At 46.0% G+C, this 24,017-nt stretch overlaps 1 protein-coding gene across 4 annotated transcripts in view; it reads right to left on the bottom strand.

Annotated features, from left to right (window-relative positions):
* EML1 (EMAP like 1) overlaps window positions 1-24,017 on the bottom strand; it is a 189,301-nt gene that overhangs the window by 7,007 nt on the left and 158,277 nt on the right. For all 4 annotated transcript variants that reach the window (XM_077910576.1, XM_077910577.1, XM_077910578.1 and 1 more), the window contains 11 exons: window positions 23,401-23,550; window positions 22,457-22,526; window positions 19,550-19,660; window positions 18,638-18,733; window positions 16,840-16,974; window positions 16,065-16,164; window positions 14,417-14,571; window positions 12,605-12,730; window positions 12,201-12,332; window positions 9,547-9,614; window positions 7,328-7,416 (listed from right to left, as the gene is read on the bottom strand). In XM_077910576.1, coding sequence (XP_077766702.1) covers window positions 7,328-7,416; window positions 9,547-9,614; window positions 12,201-12,332; window positions 12,605-12,730; window positions 14,417-14,571; window positions 16,065-16,164; window positions 16,840-16,974; window positions 18,638-18,733; window positions 19,550-19,660; window positions 22,457-22,526; window positions 23,401-23,550 — 1,232 coding nt within the window. The remainder of the gene's footprint in view (window positions 1-7,327; window positions 7,417-9,546; window positions 9,615-12,200; window positions 12,333-12,604; window positions 12,731-14,416; window positions 14,572-16,064; window positions 16,165-16,839; window positions 16,975-18,637; window positions 18,734-19,549; window positions 19,661-22,456; window positions 22,527-23,400; window positions 23,551-24,017) is intronic.

The following is a 24,017-nucleotide window of genomic DNA, read 5'->3' as shown; positions in this document are numbered from 1 at the left end:
AAATGCCTCTATGAGACAAGGGTCACCTGGTTAATGAAGAAAGACCCCAAAGCCAGAGAAGCAGAGTTGTTGGTAAAAAGCACTCTCTGGTCTCCAGGGAATGGCCATTAGTATAACTGATAAGAAATGCAAATATACTCCCCAAAGGACTTTGCTCATGTTAACAGGACCAGATAGATGTCAGAGGGCTTTCTAGGAAAAGATGGTGTAGATGAGGGCCTCTTGCACTTCATAGACATTCAAAATAACAAGAAAATGATGAGAAACACATAAAACACATAAAAGAATGCAGAGTACTGGCCAGAATTAACAGTAAAATATGATATTTAAAACAACAAGAATGAGGGTAGCCTGGGTGGCTCAGTGGTTTAGTGCAACCTTCAGTCCAGGGTGTGATCCTGGAGACCCAGGATCGGGTCCTGTGTCAGGCTTCCTGCATGGAGCCTGTTTCTCCCTTTCCCTCTCTTTCTTTCTCTCTCTCTCTCTCCCCCCGTCTCTCTCATGAATAAATAAATCTTTAAAAAAAATAAAACAACAAGAATGAAAGGCATTCTGAAGGACACCTGGGTGGCTCAGTGGTTGAGCATTTGCCTTCAGCTCAGGTCATGATCCTGGGGTCCTGGATCAAGTCCTGCATCAGGCTCCCCACAGGGAGCCTGCTTCTCCCCCTGCCTGTGTCTCTGCTTCTCTGTGTCTTTCATGAATAAATAAATAAATCTCTAAAAAAAAAAAAAGTCATTCTAAGATGAGTAAATTCCTCCTTAACACTGAGAAAAGGTTCTGGTGGTCTGGGGTGTGTGTGTGTGTGTGTGTCCATTTGGGGTGGAAAGCTGTGAACTTTATTCAGGCACAAGGAAAACACATCTGAAGGAGTGCTCCTTCTTTAATGTTACTTGTACAGATTAAGAACACAGCCCTGCATAAGTAGAGACCACTGTCAATCAGCTTATAAAATAGAAGACTCGTACAGAGCAGCAGCAGCTCAGGCTTGGCCAACTATTTCCAAGGACAAAACTGTTATTTCCAAGAATGTTCACAAAGCTGAATATTCTGCACATCACAGAAAAATAGCATTTCTTAAAACACAAGCATACAGTGACCAGGCCTAGAAGCAAGGGCTCACCCAGCAGCAACGAGCACTCTGGAACCCACAATGTCAATGTTCACCCACCACTTGGGTGCTACAACCCAGTGGCTTCCACTGGCCAATGATGAGTAAACCAATTCACCTATGATAACTATCACCAATGGAAACAAAACAAATATGCTCTAGTTCACAATGGCACCCAAACCACCACCACCGATCGAGCACTGCTAAGGGGTACAGAGAACAAATTCAACATCTCAGAATTTGGTAAAGAAAGTAAAAGAGACCAGGCAGGGGTGCCTGGGTGGTGCAGTCAGTTAAGCGTCTGACTCTTGGTTTCAGCTCAGGTCATGATTTTAGCATCGTGAAACTGAGCACCATGCTGGGCTCTGCGCTCAGTGTAGAGTCTGTTTAAGAATGTCTTTCTCTCCCCTTCTGTCCCCCCTGCCACTCCCTGTCTCTCACTCTCTCTCAAATCAATAAATAAATCTTAAAAAAAAAAAAAAAAAGAAACCAGGGATTTATCTTGACTTTCCTTAATGAATGCTACCATATTAGGTAACAAAATAGATGATGAGCAGTTTCTCTTTATAGAAATATGGTATCTAATAAATGAAGAAGAAAACCTAACATGGGGGAACCACTTGTTTTCAACCAATCTAGGCATTGGACACCAACGGCTGCTAATATCACAAAAGTGAGATAAGCAGACATGCTTCCTGTAGGAGGAAGACAGCAATATACACAGAATGGGATCCAGCCTCCAGATCGACAAATCACATCAGAGGAAGGACAGGGGACAGAAGAACAAGTTAAACGCCACGGGGACGCACTCAGCAAAATCCAGAGTGTAGAAAATGCTATGGGAAAAAAGGGGGAGGGAGAGACCAAGCACAGGGAACTATGGTTTAAAAAGGACTTTGGAGACCTACCACCAAGCAATGACCATGCGTGAGTCTTTTTTGGATCCTAATTTAAACTGTTAAAAAAGAGTCAATTGAAAATTTGAATACTGATGATTTCGAATATGTGGTGTTGTTAAGAAGTTAATGCTGATGTGGGCTGAGGAGGTGACAGTGATACTGTGGCTCTGTTAAAAATAAGCGGGCAGGGCTTCCAGCTGTGGCCCAGTGAGAAGCCTGGCAAGTCCTCTCCCTCTATAGCAAATTATAAAGATGTACCAAACTGACAGAAATAACCATTCCAGCACTCTGGAAGTTGATCAAAGACAGAAAACCATCTGAGAAGTGTTTATACTTAAAAAGCTGCTGAATTTGGGGTCAGGACAGTATGAGTCTGTGGTGCACTTGCCTGGGGCTGCTCTCACCCCTCCCACTGGCTATGCTGGCTTAGAAGTTCTGGGAGAGCAGAGCCGGCTGTGAGGACCAGAGGCTTTGTTTCTGTGGTCAAGCAGCTCCCTCCAAACAAAGCCCTGGGCAATGCCACTTCTGTCGACAGTGACGATCTCCAGGGCAGCTGAGGGGAGAGGGCGGATGGCTCTAGCAGCCTGTGGTCATGCTTGTGGCTGGAGTGAGCTCATTCCTGGTGATGGGAGGCTGCATGCATGCACAGGACAGGCAGGAGTGGACCCCAGCTAGCCAGACACTCGTGGCCACACTGAGGCTGTGTGCACGCACAGGGAAGATACCAAAGGGCCAGTAGAAGTAGAAGCTGGGCAGACCTGGAAACAGCCTGAACTCTAAATATGCTTTTCCACCTGCACACACGTCCATGGGCAGAGGGTGCCAGCCTTCCTGGCTTGAGGTGTATGAGCGCATCTCTGTCCAATCTTCCATCAAAAATTCATGAAACCAAACCAAGAGAGCCGAAAAGAGAAACTAACAGGTTCCACGGTAACAGAATAGTGCAAGGACATGGATGACTTGAACAACACATCCATCAACTCTGAACACTGTCCACCAACTTGTCCTAGTTGACTAATAGAGAACACCCCACGCAGGAGTGCGGGACACACATTCTCCTCAAGTACACCTGGGACGTTGTCCGGGACAGACCAAGTGCCAGGCTATAAAAACAAGTAAAAGTGATTAAGTCATACAAAATACATTCTGTGGTCACAATGGAGTTAAATTAGAGAACAATAGGAGAAAATATGGAAAATCCCCCAAATATTGAGAAATTAAATGTCTAAATAACCCACAGGCCAAAGAAGAAATTATTTAGAGAAATTAGGAAATATTTTGAATGGAATGGAAATAAAAACACAACACATAAAACTTTATGGGATGTGACTGAAACAGTGCTCAAGGGAATTTTTTTTTTTAGACATGGGGAGAGAGGGCCAGACAGAGAAGGAAAGAGAGAATCTCAAGCAGGCTCTACACCCAGAGGGGAGCCTGACATAGGGCTCGATCTCATGACTCTGAGATCATAACCTGAGCCAAAATCAAGAGTCAGATGCTTAATCAACTGAGCCTCCCAGGTGCTCTCAAGGGGAAATTTATAGTTTTACACATCTCTACCAGAAAAGAAAGGTCTCCAATAAGTAACTAAGCTTCAAGAGCAAGCTAAATATTAATCAAGCAGAGGAAGGGAAAAAAATAAAGATCAGAACAGGAAAAAAAAAAAGAAAAAGAAAAAAATGAATAAAAACAAGAGTTGGTTCTTTGAAAAGATCAACAAAATTGACAAACAAACCTTTAGCTTGACTGACCAAGAGGAAAAGAGAGGAGACAGAGTTTCCAGAATCTAGAATGAACGAGGAGACCTCACAGTCCTAAAGGACTTTAGGCAAATATATGAACTATTTAATGCCAACCAAGCAGACAACTTAGAAGAAATGAACAATCTACCAAAACTGACTCAAGAAGAAATAAACACTCTGAATAGATCTACAAGAAACTGAATTGTAATTAAAAACCCTCCCACAAGGAAAAGCCCAGATGGCTCACTAAATTCACATGAATTCTACCAAATATTTAATAAGGAAATAATATCAACCCTTAAGAAACATTCAGAAATTAAGGAACACCTCCCAAATTACTCTCATAAGACAACAGTACTCTCACAACTATGCCACACAAAACCATTAGAAGAAAAGAGAACTACAGACCAATATCCATCATGGACAGGGACACAAAAATCCTTAACACAACTTCTACAAAAGGAATCCAGTGATATATAAAAAGGATGATATGCCATGACCAAGTGGGATTTGTCCCAGGAACACAAAGTTGGGTTAATATCTGAAAACTAATACAATAGACCGTATTAATAAAATGAAGGATAAAAATCACCTAACCACCTTAATAGATACATTTGACAAAAAAAAAAAAAAAAAAAAAAAAAAGCATTTGACAAAATCCAACAGCCACTCATGATAAAAACCCTAAAAAAATTAGGAATAGAAAGGACCTTCCTCATCATGAGAAAGGGCATCTAACATCATACTTAATGGTCAAAGACTGAATGCTTCTCCTTCTAGGATTGTGAGCAAGGCAAGGATGCATTCTTGCCATTTCTGCCCGACATTGTCCTGGAGGTTCTACCTAACGCAAGAGAGAAGAAATAATTAAAGGCATCCAGATTGGAATGGAAGAAATAACAGTCTTTATTTGCAGATGACATGTTCCTCTCATGGGAAGAAAATCCCAAGGATTTTTTTTTAATTTTTATTTATTTATGATAGTCAGAGAGAGAGAGAGAGGCAGAGACACAGGCAGAGGGAGAAGCAGGCTCCATGCACCGGGAGCCCGATGTGGGATTCGATCCCGGGTCTCCAGGATCGCGCCCTGGGCCAAAGGCAGGCGCCAAACCGCTGCGCCACCCAGGGATCCCCAAATCCCAAGGATTTTACAGACACACACACACACACACACACGCACTCACACACACATAACACACAAAACTACTCAGACTAATAAAAGAGTTTAGAAAAGTCACAGGATATAAGATCCAGGTGAAAAAAATCAATTTTATTCTCTACACTAGCAACCAACATTCTGAAAATAATGTTAAGAAAATAATTCCATTGACAATGGCATAAACTTAGCTGACTTAGGAATAAACTTAACAAAGGAAGTGGGACTTGTACACTGGAAACTATGAAATAGTTGCCGAGAAAAATGTAAGAAGATCTAAATAAATGGACAGACATTCTGTGTTCAAGGATTAAAAGACCCAGCACTGCCAACCCAGCAATTCTCCCCGTATTAATCTACAAAATCAACATTAAATCCCTACTAAAGTTCTGGCAGGCTTTTTAGAATTAGAAGTGGACGAGCTGGTCATAAAATTCATAAAGAAATGGTGAGGACCTAAAGTAGCCAAAACAAGTCTGAAAAGAAACAGAAAAGTTGGAGGAGTGAGACTATTCGTCTTTGAAACTCGTTCTGAATCCAGACTGTGTGTTCCTGGCACAGGGATGAACATCTAGGTGAACAGGACAGAACTGAGATTCCAAAAATAAAACTTTATACTTTACAGGTCAATTGTTTTTTTATGGAAGTGGCAAGATTATCTGACAGGGAAAAGACTGTCTTTGGAACAAATGATGCTGGGATAAGTGGATATCTATATGCAGAACAAATCAAATTTTTACCTCTTACATTATACGAGCATCACTGGGATGTAATGGCTAAAACAATCACCTTTCTGGGGTTTTTTTTTTTTTTTTTTTTTGAGAGGGAGAAAGAGGCAGGGGAGGGGCAGAGGGAGAGAGAGAATCAAGCAGAGGCCCTGCTGAGCACAGAGCCCCATGAGGGGCTCCATCCCAGAACCCTAAGATCGTGACTTGAGCCAAAATCAAGAGTCAGATGCTTGACTGACTGAGCCTTCCAGGCACCCCAACAATCACCTTTCTAAAAGAAAGCAGAGGGGAAAGGCTTCATGACGTGGGCAGGACACTAAAAGCATGATTCATCAAAGGACAACATGAGAAACTGGACTTCATCAAAACCGAAAGCTTTTTCTTTAAAAGGCCCCAACTGGAAGATGAAAAGACAAGCCACGCCCTGGGAGAAAATACTTGCAAATAACATAGCTGGTAAAGAACTTATACAAACTCTTAAACTCAAGAGTAATAATAATAATAATATTAAAAACCCTCAAGAGTAAGATAGACAAGCTAATGAAAATCCAGCTAATGAAAATATCTGGCAAGATCTTTCACCAGAAATGTGGGAGTGATTGACAGGCACAGGAAAACATGCTCAGCATCTTTGATGGTTGTGGGGTGGGGGAAGGGTGCAAATTAAAACCACAGCAGATACTACTCCACCCCTGCCCCAATGGCCATCATAAAAGAGGCAGGCAATAACAGGTGTCGGTGGATATGCAGAGAAACCAGAACCCTCGCACGTTGTAAAACAGTGCAGCCTCTCTGGAATGCGGTTTCATAAAAGGTTAAACACAAATTTACCATGCAATCCACCAGTCCCACTCCTAGGAATTTACCTAAGAGAAATGAAAACAAATGACCACAAAGAGACATTTAGTGAATGTTCCCAGTGGCACCACTCATAATAGCCCAAAGCTGGAAAACAACCTTCGTGACCACTGATGAACGTATAGACACGATGAGGTATATGCACAAAGTGGAATACTACCCAGCAATTAAAAAGGAATAAGCTGCTGATACACACATCATAACCTGAATCGATCACAACAGCATGCCAGGTAAAAAGAAGCCATGTGCGACAGGCTACGTAGTCTACGATTCCACTGACGTGCAATGTCTGGAAAATGCAATTTATAGAACAGACAGCAGATCAGTGGTGGCCTAGGTTTGAGGGGGCAGGACTGGAGGTTAATCGCTAGGGGCAGGGAGGGAACTTAGGGTGATGCAAAGGTCCTTGCATTGCTTTGTGGTTATGGCTGTGCAGCTGCATGAGTTCATCTCCGCATCACTGAGTGTCCATTTATAATGGGTAAAGAATGGCACGTAAATTACACCTAAATAAGGCTGTTAAAAAAATAAAGAGTCCTCCTCTTTTTAAAGATCTATACAGCAAAAGTAACAGATGAGAGGGAAAGTTCTGGGAACTGGGATGGGGCAGTGGATGGGCTCTGGGCCTGTGAGATGGGCGGGGTCCGTACTCTGCAGCCGGGAGATGAAGACATGGGGATTCAGCAGGGCAATGGGCCCCTCTGGTCCCTGACAGTGATATGCAGATGCAGCTTAGCTCCGCTCAGGAGGCTGGTGGGATTTCTGCCTTGAAAGACACCGACACGGAGTCTCGTAGTCGTAGTAAGTGTACGGCGACCGGTCTGCGCTCTTACCCGGCGAGTAACGCATGACGGACAGCTGCTCGTTTCCATCCGTGTGAACGGTGACCAAATCTTTAGTTTCTGTGTCAAACACAAACCACCTGTCATGAACACAAGGAGAAGCGCAGTAAGTGATTTGGTGAGAAAATGTAGGAAAACTCTTAGGCGAATAGTGACTATTAAAAGCTAGTACTTCTCAGTGCTTAATAAACACTCTGTGTCGCTTAACAAGAAGGGGTCCGCACGGAGTTCTGTCACTTACACGTCAAAGGACAGGAAGCCCGAAGGCCGGGCGTGTGGCCGGGGGAGGCAGCGAGGAGGCTGTGCACGGGCTCACCCAGAGATGTGGCCCTGGTGCAGCAGGATGGGGGGCAGGGGGTGCGCTGGGACAGCCTTGGGGTGTCTGCCTCCTGCGGATGTCGGGGTGCACCAGGGGAAAGCCAGGGCAGGGAGGGCAGAGGAAGGCATCTACAGGACCAGTCTGGGCTCTGTGTCCTTGACTGTAAAATGGGGATGAGGGCCCAGGTCCATGCGGAGGACCAGAGTTAAAGCAAACTGTGATGGATGCAGACGTGCTTCGTATCCTCCCACAAGGACACGGTACTCGCTAAACGTGAATTGCTGGGACGACTGCACTCTCCTGCCTGCGTGTTCTCAGCTGGAGGCAGTCACTGGGACTCCAGGGTTTTCAGGGGGTGAAATGGGGCGTGGGTGCCCTGCTGTTGCATCTTCAGACCCCAGATGGCATGCATTCCATAGGCATGTCCACCAACTGGCACTCTGGTGTCCCTGCCTCCCATTCCATGGGACTGGCTGGCTCCTAGCATCTGGATTTGGCTTCTCAACTCTGATCCCTTGTGTTTTCAACAGCCATTTACCTTTAATGTGCTACTGAGCATTAACAGAGCTCAGAACATAAGGAGCAGAGAGGCTGGGGCTAATGAGGCTGTGCTCTGAAGCCCCGTGAACTCCCATCCAGAGCTAAGGCTGGCACTAGGACCAGAGATGTGGGAAGCATATGAAGAGGGAAGGACCGGTTTCCATGTGCCATGTCTCCTCCCCCGAGAACTTGTCTGTGATGTGGAGCATCCCGGCACGGTCCCCATGCTTTGTCCTACTACCCAGAGTCAGCATGCAGGTCTGGTGATCACTGGCTGCCAGCCATTCCTCAGAGCCTGCTGAGTCTGAAGCTCCCACTGTCCCCGGGAGAGTTAAAAGGAAGGAGTGTGCGTGTGTGTGTATGTGTGTGCCTGTACACATGCACACAAGTGGTAAAACATTTTCATGAAGAATTCTGTTGGATATGAGGTGCCCAACCCTCAAGATACTGCGACCCGTGACTTACAAAGGGCTACTCTTTCCTCATACATACTCCATAGTCATCACAACAGAGTCAACATGGTTTGCTTTTTAGAAAGGAAGAACGGGAGGAAATCACCAAAAATATTTGAGTTAAACCATGATAAGTATATATGTAACTGTGACAAACAATACAAAAGTGCAGTCAAAATGTACAAAACAATAATCCCCATAGCCACCAACACTGCCTGCCAGACAACTCCAGAAAATACCGCCTACACTGTCTCCTCCAGTCATTGGTGCCATGTATCTAGGCAGCTAATACTGTCACAATTTATAAGAAAGGAAACAACTCAGAGAGGTTTTCTGACTGGCTCAGGACACACTGCTGCCAGGCGGTGGAGCGGGCTATCAAGTGCAGGCTTGCTGCCTGGCCTGGCGGAGGCACTTGGTAGCAAGTAAGTGTTAGCTGCATCTGAACATGAGGCTCGGGATGGGGCAGTTTCTAAAATTTTGAAAAAGGCAGCAAGAAAAGCATTTTTAAATCCTTGGCACTTTGAAATGTTTTCTTGCTCGATTCCAAGGCTGGGGCTCCTCCCACAGCTTGCAAGATCAGGGCTTGAGGAGCTCCACAAATCCCTCCGAAACTGTCGGTTCATGAGTGCATGCGTGTGTGTGCATGTGTGTGTACACGCACATCTGTGCATGGATGGGTGGGGGGGCTTTTCTAGAAGGATCCATAGCTTTCCTTAGATTTTCCCACGGTCCCAAATGCGGAGGACCGCTGTCCTACGTGTTATGTTAGAGTTCTGACTTAATTCTGGGTGAGTGGCTAGAAGCGGCGAGGGGCAGTAAGCGCTACACCTGCCCGTCCCCGGGGAAACACAGACACCAAAGCTCTGGAAGCACGAGCCGTGCTGGAGTGGACTTACCTCCCGGTCAGTGTTCCAACTGCAACCACAGACCCTGAAGGATGAAAACCAGAAGACTGAGCTGGATCCTAAAATATTTTAAAGGAAGTGTAAATTGATGGCCAGACACAGCACTACCGCAGAAAACACACACAAGCACAGCTGTTCCAAAGGGCTATGTGGTCCCATTTAAACCAAAAGTCTCTCCTCTCCAAGAGAGCTAAACGTTTCCCTACTCAGACAAAGGTCACATGTCAGTAATACTAAATTTTTATCCCTTTAGAATTTTTCTGTCTCACTATCTTTTCGTGCCGACAGTAATCAAATGACACACCAAGTACATGCTCTTCCTCCAAGCCTTGGAAGCCCCTTCCGTTGACCCCATGCTGGATGGAAAGCTTGTCGAACGGTGTGCTTGGTTTGCCTGGAAATCCAACTGCTGTGACGAATGCCCGTGGTGACCCTGGATGAGAGCCCTGGGCACAGTCCCAGGAGGATCTCGAGACGAGTCAGGCAAGTTCAGGTTTGGATCTAGGGTTTGTTCATTACTAGAACTGACACAAGGTGGAATGGGATCGGCGATGGAGGGAAAAGCAAGCTGTCCGGTTGCAGGAGAGGGAGAGTTAGATGAAGTTGGACGGGGAGGCTGGGAAGAGGCTTCCTGGTGCCAAGATCCTCCGAATCGGGCCTTTTGGTACAGGAGGAATCATGGGTGGTGAAGGTGGAGGGGACATTTCAATCAGAATTTTCTCAGCCCAGGTGTTGAGGAGAAAGCAGTATGATCAAAGAGGTAGAAGTATATTTGGGGCACATCTGAGGAATGGCAGGTGGAGAAGGCGTCACAATGTGGAATGTCCCAGGGAGGAAAAGAAGGCATGAGGACGGCGTGAATAATGTAGGCTGTGCCGCCATGGTAAGGACTGTGATCCCTGGGAGACAAGGACACGGTGACACCGATTGTTTTCTCTCTATAAAGAGTGTGACATGATTGGAGTGCCGGTCTGGCTCAGGCCGTGCAACATGCGACTCTTGATCTCAGGACTGTGAGTTCGAGCCCCACGGTGGGCATAGAGAGGACTTAAAAATCATAAAATTAAAAAAAAAAAAAGTGTGACGTGATCGAATCTGCATTTTAGATAGATCACGTGGTACAACTGCTTAGTATGGACCGAGGCAAGAGGAGATAGATGACAGGGAGACCAAGAACAAAGTACCCATGGGAATGGAAATAGAGAAAGGCATTCAGATGCCACTGGATAAGCTAAACAAATAAGATGCCAGTGGCTTTAAGGTTCTGATTCCGTTCTCAGCGATGGCTTTTTCCAGAGCCTTTTTTCAGGGCTGCTGCTGAGAGAAAGAAATCACCTCCACTTGAAGCTTTATCGTGTAATTATTTCACTTAGGCTCTTAACATTTCCCAGAGGGAGACACTGAGGCACAGGGAGGTTCCTGTCCAGAACCACATGGCCAGTGGGTTAGGGAGCGAGGACTCGGCCACAGATCTTTCAGGAACCCGGTTTGGGGCCCCTTCCCTTCGGTCAAGCTGAGGGGTGACTGGTCAGGGAAGGGGGAGGAGGATGGAGCCATGGGGTTGCTTTCAGAGGGGCTGTCACCGAGGAGCAGGGGGGAGGCCACCTTCCCAGATGCCACTGCCCCTGCTGTACCTGCCTCAGGTACTCCTCATCTGTTCCTCCAAGCACCTCCGGGGTGGGGGTGGGGGGCAGATACAACCCGGGACACCACTTCCTTCAGCCCATCCTGCCGCCTGGGCCACTTGCACTCTTCCCTCTGAGTGGCTCGGGCCCTGTCACTTCAGTGACACAAGTGGTGGCCAGCTCGACCCTTGGTGACCTTCTCCAAGGGGGCTGATCCGACATGCTGGGAAGCTCTGGGACTTCTGTGGGGGCTGCGAGGAGGGGCAGGACCTACAGAGAGGCTGCCCCTGTCACGGGATGGGACATGTCATCCAGGGCATGGGCTACACTTTAGACTCAGTGCAGTACCGTGTGGCGGAAGACTGCGGGTTTGGGAATCCGGCCGAGCTGGGTGTAAAGGCTGGTGGCTCCGTCACTTGCTGGGTTAGTGACCATGGCAAGCCTCAATTTCCAATTCAGTAACATGGTGCCCACGGCTGCTGCCAGGACTACAGATAACCCGTGCACAGCGCCCGGTGCTCAGTAACTACACCCGCTGCTGGCTCTGTGCAGGCGGGGCAAGGACATCTCAGGGCTCCGATACACAACCTGAGTTCCTTCTGTGAGGATCACAGCGATGCCGACTGTAAAACTAAAGCCTTGTCATCGAACTCCAATTGTAGAGATAAATTATATCGTATGCATCAATTCTCACTCCAGAGGTGCATGGTAGGTGGTGTGCAGGCTCACGACAAGGACTTCTGAGCGTGGAAGCCTGTGAAGGGACTCTGCACTCAGGAGACCCCCAAAACCAAGTCCGCAAGGCTAGCTTGCTGTTGAAAAATTCAACAGCAAGCTTCAGAATGGCATGGATGAGACCACTTGAGGCGAAGTTTAAAGCAATGCTGATCGAAGGAGGTAAACTGAGTGACATTTACTTTGGGACAATTTTATATCACTACCGATTTCATGCAAAAACATAAATGAAGGTGTTCCAGGTGAACTTTTATAAGAAAAACGCAATGTAACGTGCACGTCTACCTCTATTATTTTGTCCCAGACGGGCCGGTGACCAACAGCGTCCCAGAGAGTGGCGTGCCTGTCATGCCCACAGGTCAAGAACTGAGGTTTTGAGGCATGGATGGCCAGTCCCCAGAGCTCATCAGTGTGACCCTGCAAAGGACCAAGACAGATGGAGCTCTCTGAAACACCAGTCAACACTCAGAGCCTTGGGATGGGGTGCCCATGGCATACGCAGCCTTTCAGACTGCTTTCCTCAGTTTCCCTTCCCGCCCAACCTAGGCCATGACAGCAACTGAAACTGATGCCAAGGAAGGTTACATTGGTATAAAACAAAGGAATAATCTACTCTTTGTGATGTTTTCTGATATTCTAATATTGTAAAAAATGAATAGGCTTGGTGGGCCTGGTAAGTTGGAGCATACCTGAGTGATGGGTGTGAAGTCCCCTGACAGAGCACCCTGCAGAACAAAGTTTCTAGTTGTGCCTATCAAGATCACGTCGCCCTTCCCCTCGGCCACTGTCCGGATCGGGCCAAACTGTTCTGGAATCTGCATTGAAAAGAAAGCACCGAAAATGTCCTTAAATATTAGCTCCACCATTCAAAATACATGTTTATATGTCATGATAGCTCCCCGCCCCCCCCCGCTATACACACACATAGCATGGATAGAGAAAGGTCCATGGCCAGGATTTGCTGAGTGAATGATCTGACTTTTGAACTCCAAACACATATATATACTTTTATAGAATCAAGAAGAGTAAGTAAAGTAAAAAGAAAAAGAAAAAAACAACAACAACAATACAAAGCAAAACATTTTTTTCTTGGTAAGATTAAAAAATAAGAAGTAATCCTGGTTAGTTTACTCTTTTCTTGTGGCTTTGGACAGCAGGAGCTGGTAAAAGTTGGAAAACAGAATAAAATAACATGCCATAATGAGAGCTTGTAAAATTTACTGTAACTTAAAATGGTAAATTCTTTGGCAACTTCGCTCTACTTAGTTTTGGAATCGACTGTTCATGTTCGTAAGCATATGGAATTATCTAAATTTTAAGAAAAAGAATTGCAAAATACACCAGCCAAGAACAATTCGCTGTGATAAAATAAACAGGGGTCCTTGCGCTTCATAAAAGGAACAAACTGCAGCTAGACCCCCGCTGGGCAACGCTGAGCGCTCCGGTTCTAGAGAGGAAAGAAGCGGCCTGCTCTCTTACCAACTTTCCACCTCCTGTGCGGTTTGTTGGCACAGATTTGAGAATAGGTAAAGATAACTCATGCTAAGGAAGAAGCAGGGATGCTTTACAAAGTGATGAGTATCTTCTACGAAGCTGCATGAGGCTTTGGAGCTTTTGTGGCAGTTATGGTTTAACACGGGGGTACACGTTCAATCAAATGCCGGTCAAATCTTAGGATAAAGAATGGTGTCACAATTAAAATCTCCATGAAAGGGGATGTGGTTTTGAAAGCTCACCGGAGGGCCTCCTTTATTGAGAGCAATAGCAAACAAAACCATATCTCAGACCGCCAAAGCACCGTGCCACGCGGCTCTGATACAACACGTTGCAGGATGGACGTGTGTCGTACTCATGTCACTTAGAAGTTGGAGACGTTCTATAGCCTGTCCATTCTACGCTAGGGATGAGGACCATCAGCCTTCTGATTGATGCCTGCCATGTGTGTGTCTGCTCACAACTCCCCGGGGTCTGGGGGAGAAAGTTCACTGGTGTGCAAGGCTGCCAGCCATGGAATAAGGAGGTAAAATCGATACTAAAAGGAGATAGAGCTTTAGAGGATGTGCTGGCACTCAGCCACGTACAAAGCAAATACTCAATAAGATGTTAGTTCCAGGGGGTCATGTCTCCAAAGTCACATCTGGAAATTACAGTGGAAAAAGGAAGATTTTAATGAATAAAATCAAAACACGGACAATAAATATTCCCCTGGAAGAGTGAGACTGTGCAGTTATGTCGATATTCTAAATGTGAAATATGTTACAACCTAAAGTTTTACCAACCCAATTCCATTTTGGTAGTTTCACTTTATCCGCTTCTGGTGATTTTAATAAAATGTTACCCTATTTAATAACATTGTGTCTAAACCACTTTCAAAAGCTGTAAGCTAATAAGATTTCAAACTAACAAGGAAACTGGTTAGTGTACCAGTTTTAGGTTCAAAATGAATTTTGAAAAAAAGGACAAACCCTGAACTTCAGTAATGCTGCTTGTTGTTGTCTTACCTCAGTTTTACGAAGTTTCTGGTAGTTTCCATTCCAGGAAATGAGCTTACGGTCCTTCCCTCCTCCTGACACCAGAGTGCCGTCCCTTAGCATACAAAGTGCAAAAATGCCACCCTCGTGGGCCCCCTGAACAGCATAGCTTATCCGATTCGTACCTAAACACACCAAGAAAACCACTCTCAGTAGGTTATCAAAAAGCTCGCTTCTGTCCATCCCATCGTACTTCTGTTTTAAAACATGATCTTGTAGGACCCCTGGGTGGCTCAGTGGTTTGGTGCCTGCCTTCGGCCCAGGGCGTGATCCCGGGGCCCCAGGACTGAGTCCCACGTCGGGCTCCCTGTATAGAGCCTGTTTTTCCCTCTGCCTGTATCTCTGCCTCTCTCTCTTTCTATGTCTCTCATGAATAAATAAATAAAATCTTTTTAAAAAATTAAAAAAAAAAAAAACATGATCTTGTTGGTTAGGGCATCCCTGCAGTATGAATCTACAAAGCTAGAAGCTCACAAAGCACCAGACCAGCATGGCCCTGGGTTACTTTAGGATTCAGGAGAACACGCTCGAGGGAAGGACAGGATGAAGACACCACAGAGGGACTCCACATGGCAAAGAACAGGGGCCTGGGTTCCCATGCTAATGTGCCCTGTGTCTCTCAACGAGTGACTTCACTGCCCTGTGCCTCAGTTTCCCCTTTGTGTAATGGGGCTCCTGCTTATCCCACAGAATCGTGCTATGGGTGAAATGGAGTGATGTGTGAAGCACCTGCCTCCACAGTAGTTGGGATGCTAGTGAAGTCACCGAGTTACTCTGAAATCACATCTGTGGGTCTGTTTCCACCTTCACCCCCAACCCAAACTCTGAGCCCTTTGAGGACAGGGATGGTGTGCTTTTCACTTTCCTCCTGCCATCAATGCTCATTGAGCATAATTGAATGAATGTTTTCAGAGTAATGACTCCTCTTCACCAAGCTGCAGGCTCCTTGGCAGCAGGGGCTTTGGATCACTGGTGTATGCAGTGCCTAGCATGCTCCCTCGTACATAATTAGTTCTTTTTTTTTTTAAATTTTATTTATTCATTTGAGAGAGAGAAAGAGAGAGAGAGGGAGCACGAATAGAGGGGAGAGGCAGAGGCAGAGGGAGAAGCAGATTCCCTGCCAACCAGGGAGCCCAATATGGGACTCAATCCCAGGACCCTGGGACCATGACCTGAGCTGAAGGCAGATGCTTAACCATCTGAGCTCCCCAGGTGCCCCCATAATTAGTTCTTAATAACTGTTTGTCAAAGGCCATACGAACCAGAAAAGTTATTTAAATATTTCATAGCTATATAGTCGTTGACAACTTCATCATTATACTTTCTTAATAGATCTCCTAATAAAGCTATTCTGTCAAAATATTTTAGGCTTAAGGAGCTTTTTGCAATAATAGAAAGTGAACAGTTCTTGGCTGTTCCTGTTTTGTTCTGTTCTAGTTTTAAGATTTCAAGTTACATAGTCACCGTGTATGTATATACCCATAAAACTTGGGATTTAGTTGTAATCCTATCAATCATACTAACAGACAATTCTTAGAGAAGTCACCTTTGACCTCATATAACATTTGCTTCCGTCCCCCCCGCCCCCCATCTTTTGCTCGGGACACAATCCTGTTACCTTTTCCCCACACCAAGATGTTGCCGCTTGAATCTCCAGTGATGGTGTCACCGTTTTCAGAAAAAGTCACGCAGAGGACAAACTTTGGCTTTTCTTGCTTCTGCAGAATGTCGTAAATATAAATATGTATTTAGTCAAGATGGCCTCTTCTTTGTATTAATACTACCTAGAGTGACAGCGCTCCCAAGCCGGACAGTGATCAGCTTCCGCTACCACGCGGGATGCCTTTCATTTCTATCTACCGTGATACAACTTATGCTGTGAGATTACCTGCTCTAAAACAGAGAGGTTTCTGGGCAAGATAAAGTCGCAGACAGTTGGAGCAGAGGGTGTTGGAGGGGCTGGGGGGCGGGCTGTGTTGGCAGCAAAATAAAGCAGTCCTCTAAGTGGGCCTGGTGGGGTAGTAGCTTAGGGACGCACAGGGAAGGGGGTGCTGTCCCTGGTACTCACTAGGCCTGAGGGCCTTCTCGGTTGTTCTTTGCAAGGACGAAGAGATGGGAGGGGGTGCCCGGGCCCCGGAGGTGACAGTCCCTGTGTTTCTCCCTGGGTTGGCCCATCTTTCCTTCCCAGCATCGCCAAGGCTAGATTCAAGGGGCTTCCTAGTTCTGTTAGGGGCCCCCAGGAATACTCTTCAACACTACACGCCCCAGATACGCTTCCATATTTACCAATTAAAACAAATTCTAAGACTACGGTACCCTCTCCACTCCCGTAGCAGCTGGCTGACCACGCACACCGCTCAGTGAAGAGTAAAACAGATGTGATTTAACGTTACCTCGAATAATCCTTGCTTCTTAATAAGGGAGTTTCCTTCTAATGTCCAAAAGTAGAGATGTGATTTTCCACAGGTAACTATTATATTGGTGTCCGTGGGGTGGAAATCCGCAGCAAAAACGGCTTCGTTGGAACACTTTGAGCAAAACAGGAGAATCAGATGTCTCAAGTCTCTTGAGACCCTTGAGAAAATAAATAACCTCTGAACCACAAACAAATAACTCCTAAGCCTCGTGATTTTTCTCCCCACTGAACTCACCTTCCATAAACACTCAACTTATGTTTGCCATGTGCCATAACCCCTCCTTGTCTGTCTCTCCCGCTGGAGCGTGGCCCTGAGGACAGGGACTATGGCTCCTCTCTCGCCGTGGGGTCCCCAGGAAGACCCCACAGAATGCTTTTGCCGAAGGGGTGGGTTAGGGGCAGGAAACTTAAGAACCACAAGAATTTGCTTTCATCTTCCCGTCACGGGCTCCAAGCCGTGGCTGAACAGAATCACCTGATGTGTGTTACACTGTGGATGTCAGGCCTCATCCCCTCTGGGGACTGCAATCTTCGGGAGGGGCCCAGGAATCTGGATTTTATACAGCTCCCTCACTCCTGGCTGACTCTGGCAGTCCTGTTTGCTTTGGGATTCCCTCCTGATTTGATTCCTGGACTCTGCCAGTGGTTTGGTGACCAGGCCGGGGGTCCAGGGTTAGGGATCTGGCTCTCTGGGTGTCCCTGCGCCACCTCCGACCTTGTTCTCTTGATTTCCAGCACCTGCACTTGAGTCAGATGAATCTGACCCTGATTGTTCCTTCTGCTTGAAATTCAGTTATAGGTCCTTAAACCTGGGTGTTAATTTGCCTCTAATTACTTCCAACTCAGTAACATAGCAAGAACTTAAATACTCGACCAGAATATTAGAAGGCAGGGCTCTAGAGATGGGAGGGGGTGCCCGGGCCCCGGAGGTGACAGTCTGTAAACAGATGTTAGGCAACGTGCCAGATTAGAATACAGACCCTGCTTCCCAGACACTCAAGGGAGAAAGCCAAGGCAGTGCCATGGTGACCCTAATGTTCGGGAAGTAAGGTGATCTAAGGTTAATGGATGACAGGAAGAGAAATCTGAAGTCAATTCTGTAAAACCTGGGATCCATTCATGATTTTAACAGCAGGAAAATACAAGAAAGCTTAAGGAAAGTTTGGCGACCTATCGCACAAGATGGACTGGTGGCGTTAAGAGAAGTCCAGGTGCTCCCCTACAGGAAGAGTCCCACTGGGAGGCGCTGGGACCTGGCAGGGGCACTCGCTCACCTTTGCTGAGGCCACTCAGCTTTGGACAAGCCCCATGCTGCCTGTGCTGGCCTCTCCCTGCACCCTCTGCTGTTCCTGACCTGTCCCCACACCCCCGAGCCCCTCCCTGGCGGCGCAGCGGGCACATCTCATGTTCCACCACCACACCTGCAGTGCCCCCTCGACAACGTGAGGACACATGTGTCGAATGAAACAAAGCAGCAATGAACAGTGACCAATGGACTGGATGAGGAGGGTAGGGGCTGTAAAATGAGGAAGCAAGAACCTTACAGGTATCACGAAGGGAGAAAGAAACCCTGCCAGGACTTGGAACCACACCCTGGGTGGGGGGATGAGTGGGCTTGGGATTCGGAGGTACTGGTGTCATGCCCGAGGGCTGCGTTGGGAATGGGGAGCCTATAGCCCCCCGACAAGTGGGAAACAGGCCTGGGAGCCAGCGGAAGGAGAACGCTCCGAGGGGGGACATTCTAACGGAGCCCAGCAATGGGCCTGGAGAGAGACCTTCACGTCGGCCAGCCGCTCCTCTTTCTGCCAGTCCCACACGGACAGCACGTGGTCGTTGGAGTCATCTACAGCACAGAGATTGCTTCCTCCATTCTGGAAAAGAAAAGGTATTCACAGGAAGACTACATCTGAGAATAAAATGGGTTAAAAGTGATTTACAATGAACATTAATTTCGCTTTTAATAAAGAGTCCATTTTGGCTAAAGAATATGTACGTGTTGCTTATGCTACCTGCTTTCCTGGCCATGCAGCGGGAGCAGGTGAATGTGGGGCGATGGAGGGACAGGAGCAGAAGAGAGGGGTCAGGGGTGGCCCTGCCTCACCTGTTCTATTAAGACCAGCCTCCGAAGGGGCTGCAGAGCCCCCTCCTGGAGAAGCCAGTGCCTGCAGCACACACAGCACATCTGTGACTAATAGGGGCTGGGAGACTGGGAGGCGGTGTAGGAGCAAAGGCCCTGGGGCCGAGGCATGTAGTGTTTGATGTGAACATGTGCATGCGTGTGTGAATGTAAGTTTCTGAAATAGTGGCTTATAGGGTGGATCTGTTGAATGGGCACATCCTGAGGAAGATCTGGAGACCATGAGGCCCCTCCGACCCCTGCTAACGGACAGGCAGCCCTTGTGGGGATGGCAGAGACACACTGGAGCCGCCTACCCAGGGACAGGTGAAATTCAATGCCAGAGCAGACAACAGTGCCTCCAGGAACAGGAAGACGGTGCTGCAGGGCCTCTTTCCATCATGTGTGTGACCCCAAGGGGACACGTACGACCTCAGAATGAGGGGACCTGGGCAGCAGGACGGTGTCCCAGGCAGCCAGCAAGCACATCAACTTCTTCCCTTTTCAACCTTGAACTGCCTCTCTCCTCTCTACGGACAAGGGCCCTGGTACCCACGGGGCTCGGACTTACAGATTTTGAGAACGCGATACAGGTGACAGCTCGGTCAAAAAACCCAACTCCGATGACGTGCAGTGTGTTCAGTGTCACGGAGTCCCAGATGCGCACATGTGGAGGCAGTTGCTGTTTAGAAGGAAATGCAGAGAGAGTCACCGACCATGCTGGGCAGACGAATTCATCTTTCCCTTGAAGCTACAAGGCTACTTTGGTTTTGTCAAAATGAGAGGTCTTTTCCTGCATTTGATGATTCTGCCTTTTGGCATCAACGAAACATTCACAACAGCTTCAGGAGATGGTGGCCCCTGTGGGGAGGGGACCCTCTAGGGGAGGTCCACCAGGCTTTACATTTTGAATAGCCAATTCTTCATAATTGTACCATAGGGACTGGCATGCTTCCTCTGTGCATCGAGATGTGTCTGAATTTTAAAATGAAAAATGAGGGCAGCCCGGGTGGCTCAGTGGTTTATTTTATTTTTTTATTTTATTTTATTTTATTTTATTTTATTTTATTTTATTATTTATTTTATTTTATTTTATTTTATTTTATTTATTTATTTCTATCTATCTATCTATCTATCTATCTATCTATCTATCTATCTATCTATCTATCTATCTATCGGCTCAGTGGTTTAGCACCGCCTTCAGCCCAGGGCCTGATCCTGGAGACCCAGGATGGAGTCCTGCATCAGGCTCCCCACATGGAGCCTGCTTCTCCCTCTGCCTGTGTCTCTGCCTCTCTCTCTCTGTGTCTCATGAATAAATAAATAAAATCTTAAAAAAATAAAAATAAAAAATAAAATGAAAAATGACAAGGAAACTGGGATCTCATACAAGGGCTATTCTTGTAAAGTCTGTTTGTCCATAAGGGGTAAATACATCTAAATTCAGCAAGCCGGTCACCACCAAATAGTATCGAGAGGTTTTTGTTTTTTTTTTTTAAATGTTTTTTTATTTTATTTTATTTATTTATTCATGACAGACACACAGAGAGGGAGAGAGAGAGGCAGAGACACAGGCAGAGGGAGAAGCAGGCTCCATGCAGGGAGCCCGATGTGGGACACGATCCTGGGTCTCCAGGATCCGGCCTTGGGCTGAAGGCGGTGCTAAACCACTGAGCCACCCGGGCTGCCCAGTATCGAGAGTTTAACATAAGAATGGGCCTCACGAGGTGCAGCCCCGGTGGCTCAGCAGTATAGTGCCGCCTGCAGCCCAGGGTGTGATCCTGGAGACCCAGGATTGAGTCCCACGTCGGGCTCCCTGCATGGAGCTTGCTTCTCCCTCTGCCTGTGTCTCTGCCTCTCTCTCTGTCTCTCTCATGAATAAATAAATAAAATCTTAAAAAAAAAAAAAAAGAATGGGCCTCACAGAAGCAAACAATCAGGTATGCACAGGGGAAATTTAGAGTTGTTACCATCAGTTCAAAACCTCCCAATTGTGTTCCAAGGTGAATGATCCTAATTTTTCTCTCCCTCAATAGACGAAAGCGTCCTAGCACGATCAGCAGGTGGATCGGGAAAAGGACTAGCATTATACCCGGTGCACAGAGCGGGCTGAGGAGGGCCAGGCTCCGGGCTGGACTTGCTCTGAGTAGCTGTGTGTCTGCAGACAGTCAGATGGCCTCTCTGTGTCTCTCTGCACCTGAACTGAAGGACCGGCTCAGAGAGCTATCCTTATCTTCCCTGGCTCGGAAGAAGTTCTGATTCAATTTCAATGCTAGAAACTGAAATACATTTTTAATCCACTAGAGGGAGGAACAAATGGTTTGCTTCAAAAACTTTAAAAAGCCACTTCACATTAAAAAAAGATGAAGACCCTATCCTGTTTATGTGTTATTTACATAATCATAAACTGATTTCCATCGTTCCTGTTACTTCTTTTTAAGTGTAGAATTTTAACATGAAAGGGCATAAAGTTAATATTTATTTATTTATTTATTTATTTATTTATTTATGATTTTATTTATCTATTCATGAGACAGAGAGAGAGAGAGGTGGAGAGAGAGAGAGAGAGAGAGAGAGGCAGAGACATAGGCAAGAGGGAGAAGCAGGTTCCATGCAGGGGGCCTGACGTGGAACTCGATCCCAGGTCCCAAGGATCACAAGGCGGTGCTAAACAGCTGAGCCACCTGGGCTGCCCATAAAGTTAATATTTAAATTTTGATGTTATTAAAATATTTTCTGGAAAATGGCAGCATTTGTGTTTTCCAGGAAGAAAAGATACTGGTAAAAATAGAGGTGCTCTGTGTAATTAGGTTTGCTTCCTGTATTGGGCAAGAATAAGCTATACAAGGTAGATATTATAAAAAGCTATAAGGAGTTTTGGGTAAGACCACGGACTGGTGTCAAGAAATACCTGGAAGCCAGTTTTGTGTTGCTCTCTCTTAAGAGTCCACGGTTCCCTCTCTGATTCCTTAAAATTCAAGTGAAAGTCTTGCTGAGGGTGCTTATAAAACTTGAGTCCAAGCTCTCTGAGCAGCCTTTGGGGGCTCTGGGGTGACGTCAGGAATACAGGGCACTCAGGCAGAGGGTCTGAGGTTCACTGAAGAGCCAAAATGCCCCCTGTGCAAATGCTTATTCATTAGGACTTCTACTTATGAAATGTATACCTAATATTTTAATCTTAATCGTGTGTGAGTAAGGATCTTAGGGACTGCTGAATTCTCAGGCAAGAACAAAGCTATTTAAAAACTGGCTGAAAGTAAGGCAAGTTCAAGGCGTTTTTAAGGTCACTGGAAGAATATGCAATAAAAAGTCCTTTAAAAAAATTTTTTTTTGCACTAAAAAAATCTAATGGGGGATTAAGAAGCATTCGGATACTTTAATTTTACCTAGGCAGGCTTATTCATCAGCAAAATGTTCCCAGAAGACTATATCGAGTTAGTAGTTTGTTATGAAAATAGGAAGAGATAAAGCAACTCACTTTTCCATCCTTAGATGTGCCCGCGACCTGTCCCGTTGCTATTGTGATCCTGTCAGGGTGGACCGCTAGGCTAAAAAGAGGATATTTATAAAACAGCCACTCTTTAAAGATAAGCTTTACTTCCCTCTTGGCCAAATAGAATCTAGCCAAAAAATTTAATATAAAAGAACTATACGGTACTTGACTTCTCACGGACTCAGACTCACGATGAATTTTCAGAGCACCCCAACATCCCTGGGCCATTAGCACCTATTTCATTCCATCCTTTCTGGAGAACTTCCTGACTCAAGGAGAAAGCATCCTTTGCTTGGAGCATACCATGCCTACTACAGCAGCCTTTATTAAATATATGGCAAAATATCTTTTTATTTTATATTAAATATATATTTTTTTATATTAAAATATATTTTATATCTTTATATTAAATATATGGCAAAAATATCTTTTTCCAACAGGATTTTTAGAATTGACCAGGGATCTAGGACAAGTAGATATAGGGAAAGACACCCGTTCCACCTCCCGTCCTTCCAAGATACATAAAACCCCCATCAAAAGCTATGCGTGAGTTATGAATGAATGAAAAAGGAGTGAATTAAACCAAACCCAGTCATAAGCATGAACATTTTATTTTTTTTTTTATTTTTTAAAATAAGGACCCAGATCAGAAGCTATTAGCATGCTTAGAAGGCCTCCAGACAGGGGTCTATGGGAACTATTCATCTGGGTGATACGGTAGGTTAAGATGATGTGTTCGAAGGGTAGAAAACTAAACTAGCCTATAGTGTCTTAGAGAGCCAGCAGCTGGCAGGCCACCAGCTACGGACAACACAGAACGTAAGGAGAGCTTTTCCGAAAGATCCTGTTCTCTCAGATCCCTTTTCTTTACTTGTAGCTCAACCCTGACATCCTTCCGCAGACGTACTTCCACGAGGGTGAGGACTCACCACTTCACGTCGTCATTGTGGCCGGTGTAGTGCCTCTGCAGCTGCTCCTCCACGTTGTACAGCACCACCACGGAAGCGATGAAGTACACCGTCTCCCCCGTCGGAAGCAGGTACAGATTGTTCCGGCAATCACGACCCCGGTACCCATAGCTTGGTGTGTGTCAAGATAAACTTTATTTCCTTAAGAGCGGACAAAACACTGGCTTTGTTCAGCGGGAACAGACAATACAATTCCACAAGACTATTATCATCAATTTCTCTCATTTAAATAACATGAAATCATAAATACTCCGAGCCAAATACATGCGACCCTCAACAGGCAGGCAACAGAGTTGGGAATGGTCATTGAGTTGAGGTGAAGACATATTCTTATAAGATAGGGCTTTGTTCGTAGAAGTTATATATTATATTCTGAAAGCTGAATTTTTCAGCTTGATCAAAAATGTGACTTATTGGGGCACCTGGGTGGCTCAGTGGTTGAGCGTCTGCCTTTGGCCCAGGGTGTGATCCCGGGGTCCTGGGATCAAGTCCCGCATTGGGCTCCCTGCAGAAAGCCTGCTTCTCCCTCTGCCTGTGTCTCTGCCTCTGTCTCTCTCTCTGTGTCTCTCATGAATAAA

This window comes from Canis aureus, chromosome 9, assembly GCF_053574225.1.
Source record: "Canis aureus isolate CA01 chromosome 9, VMU_Caureus_v.1.0, whole genome shotgun sequence".
NCBI classification, from domain to species: Eukaryota; Metazoa; Chordata; class Mammalia; order Carnivora; family Canidae; genus Canis; species Canis aureus.
This window is presented reverse-complemented; position numbering and strand designations above follow the sequence as displayed.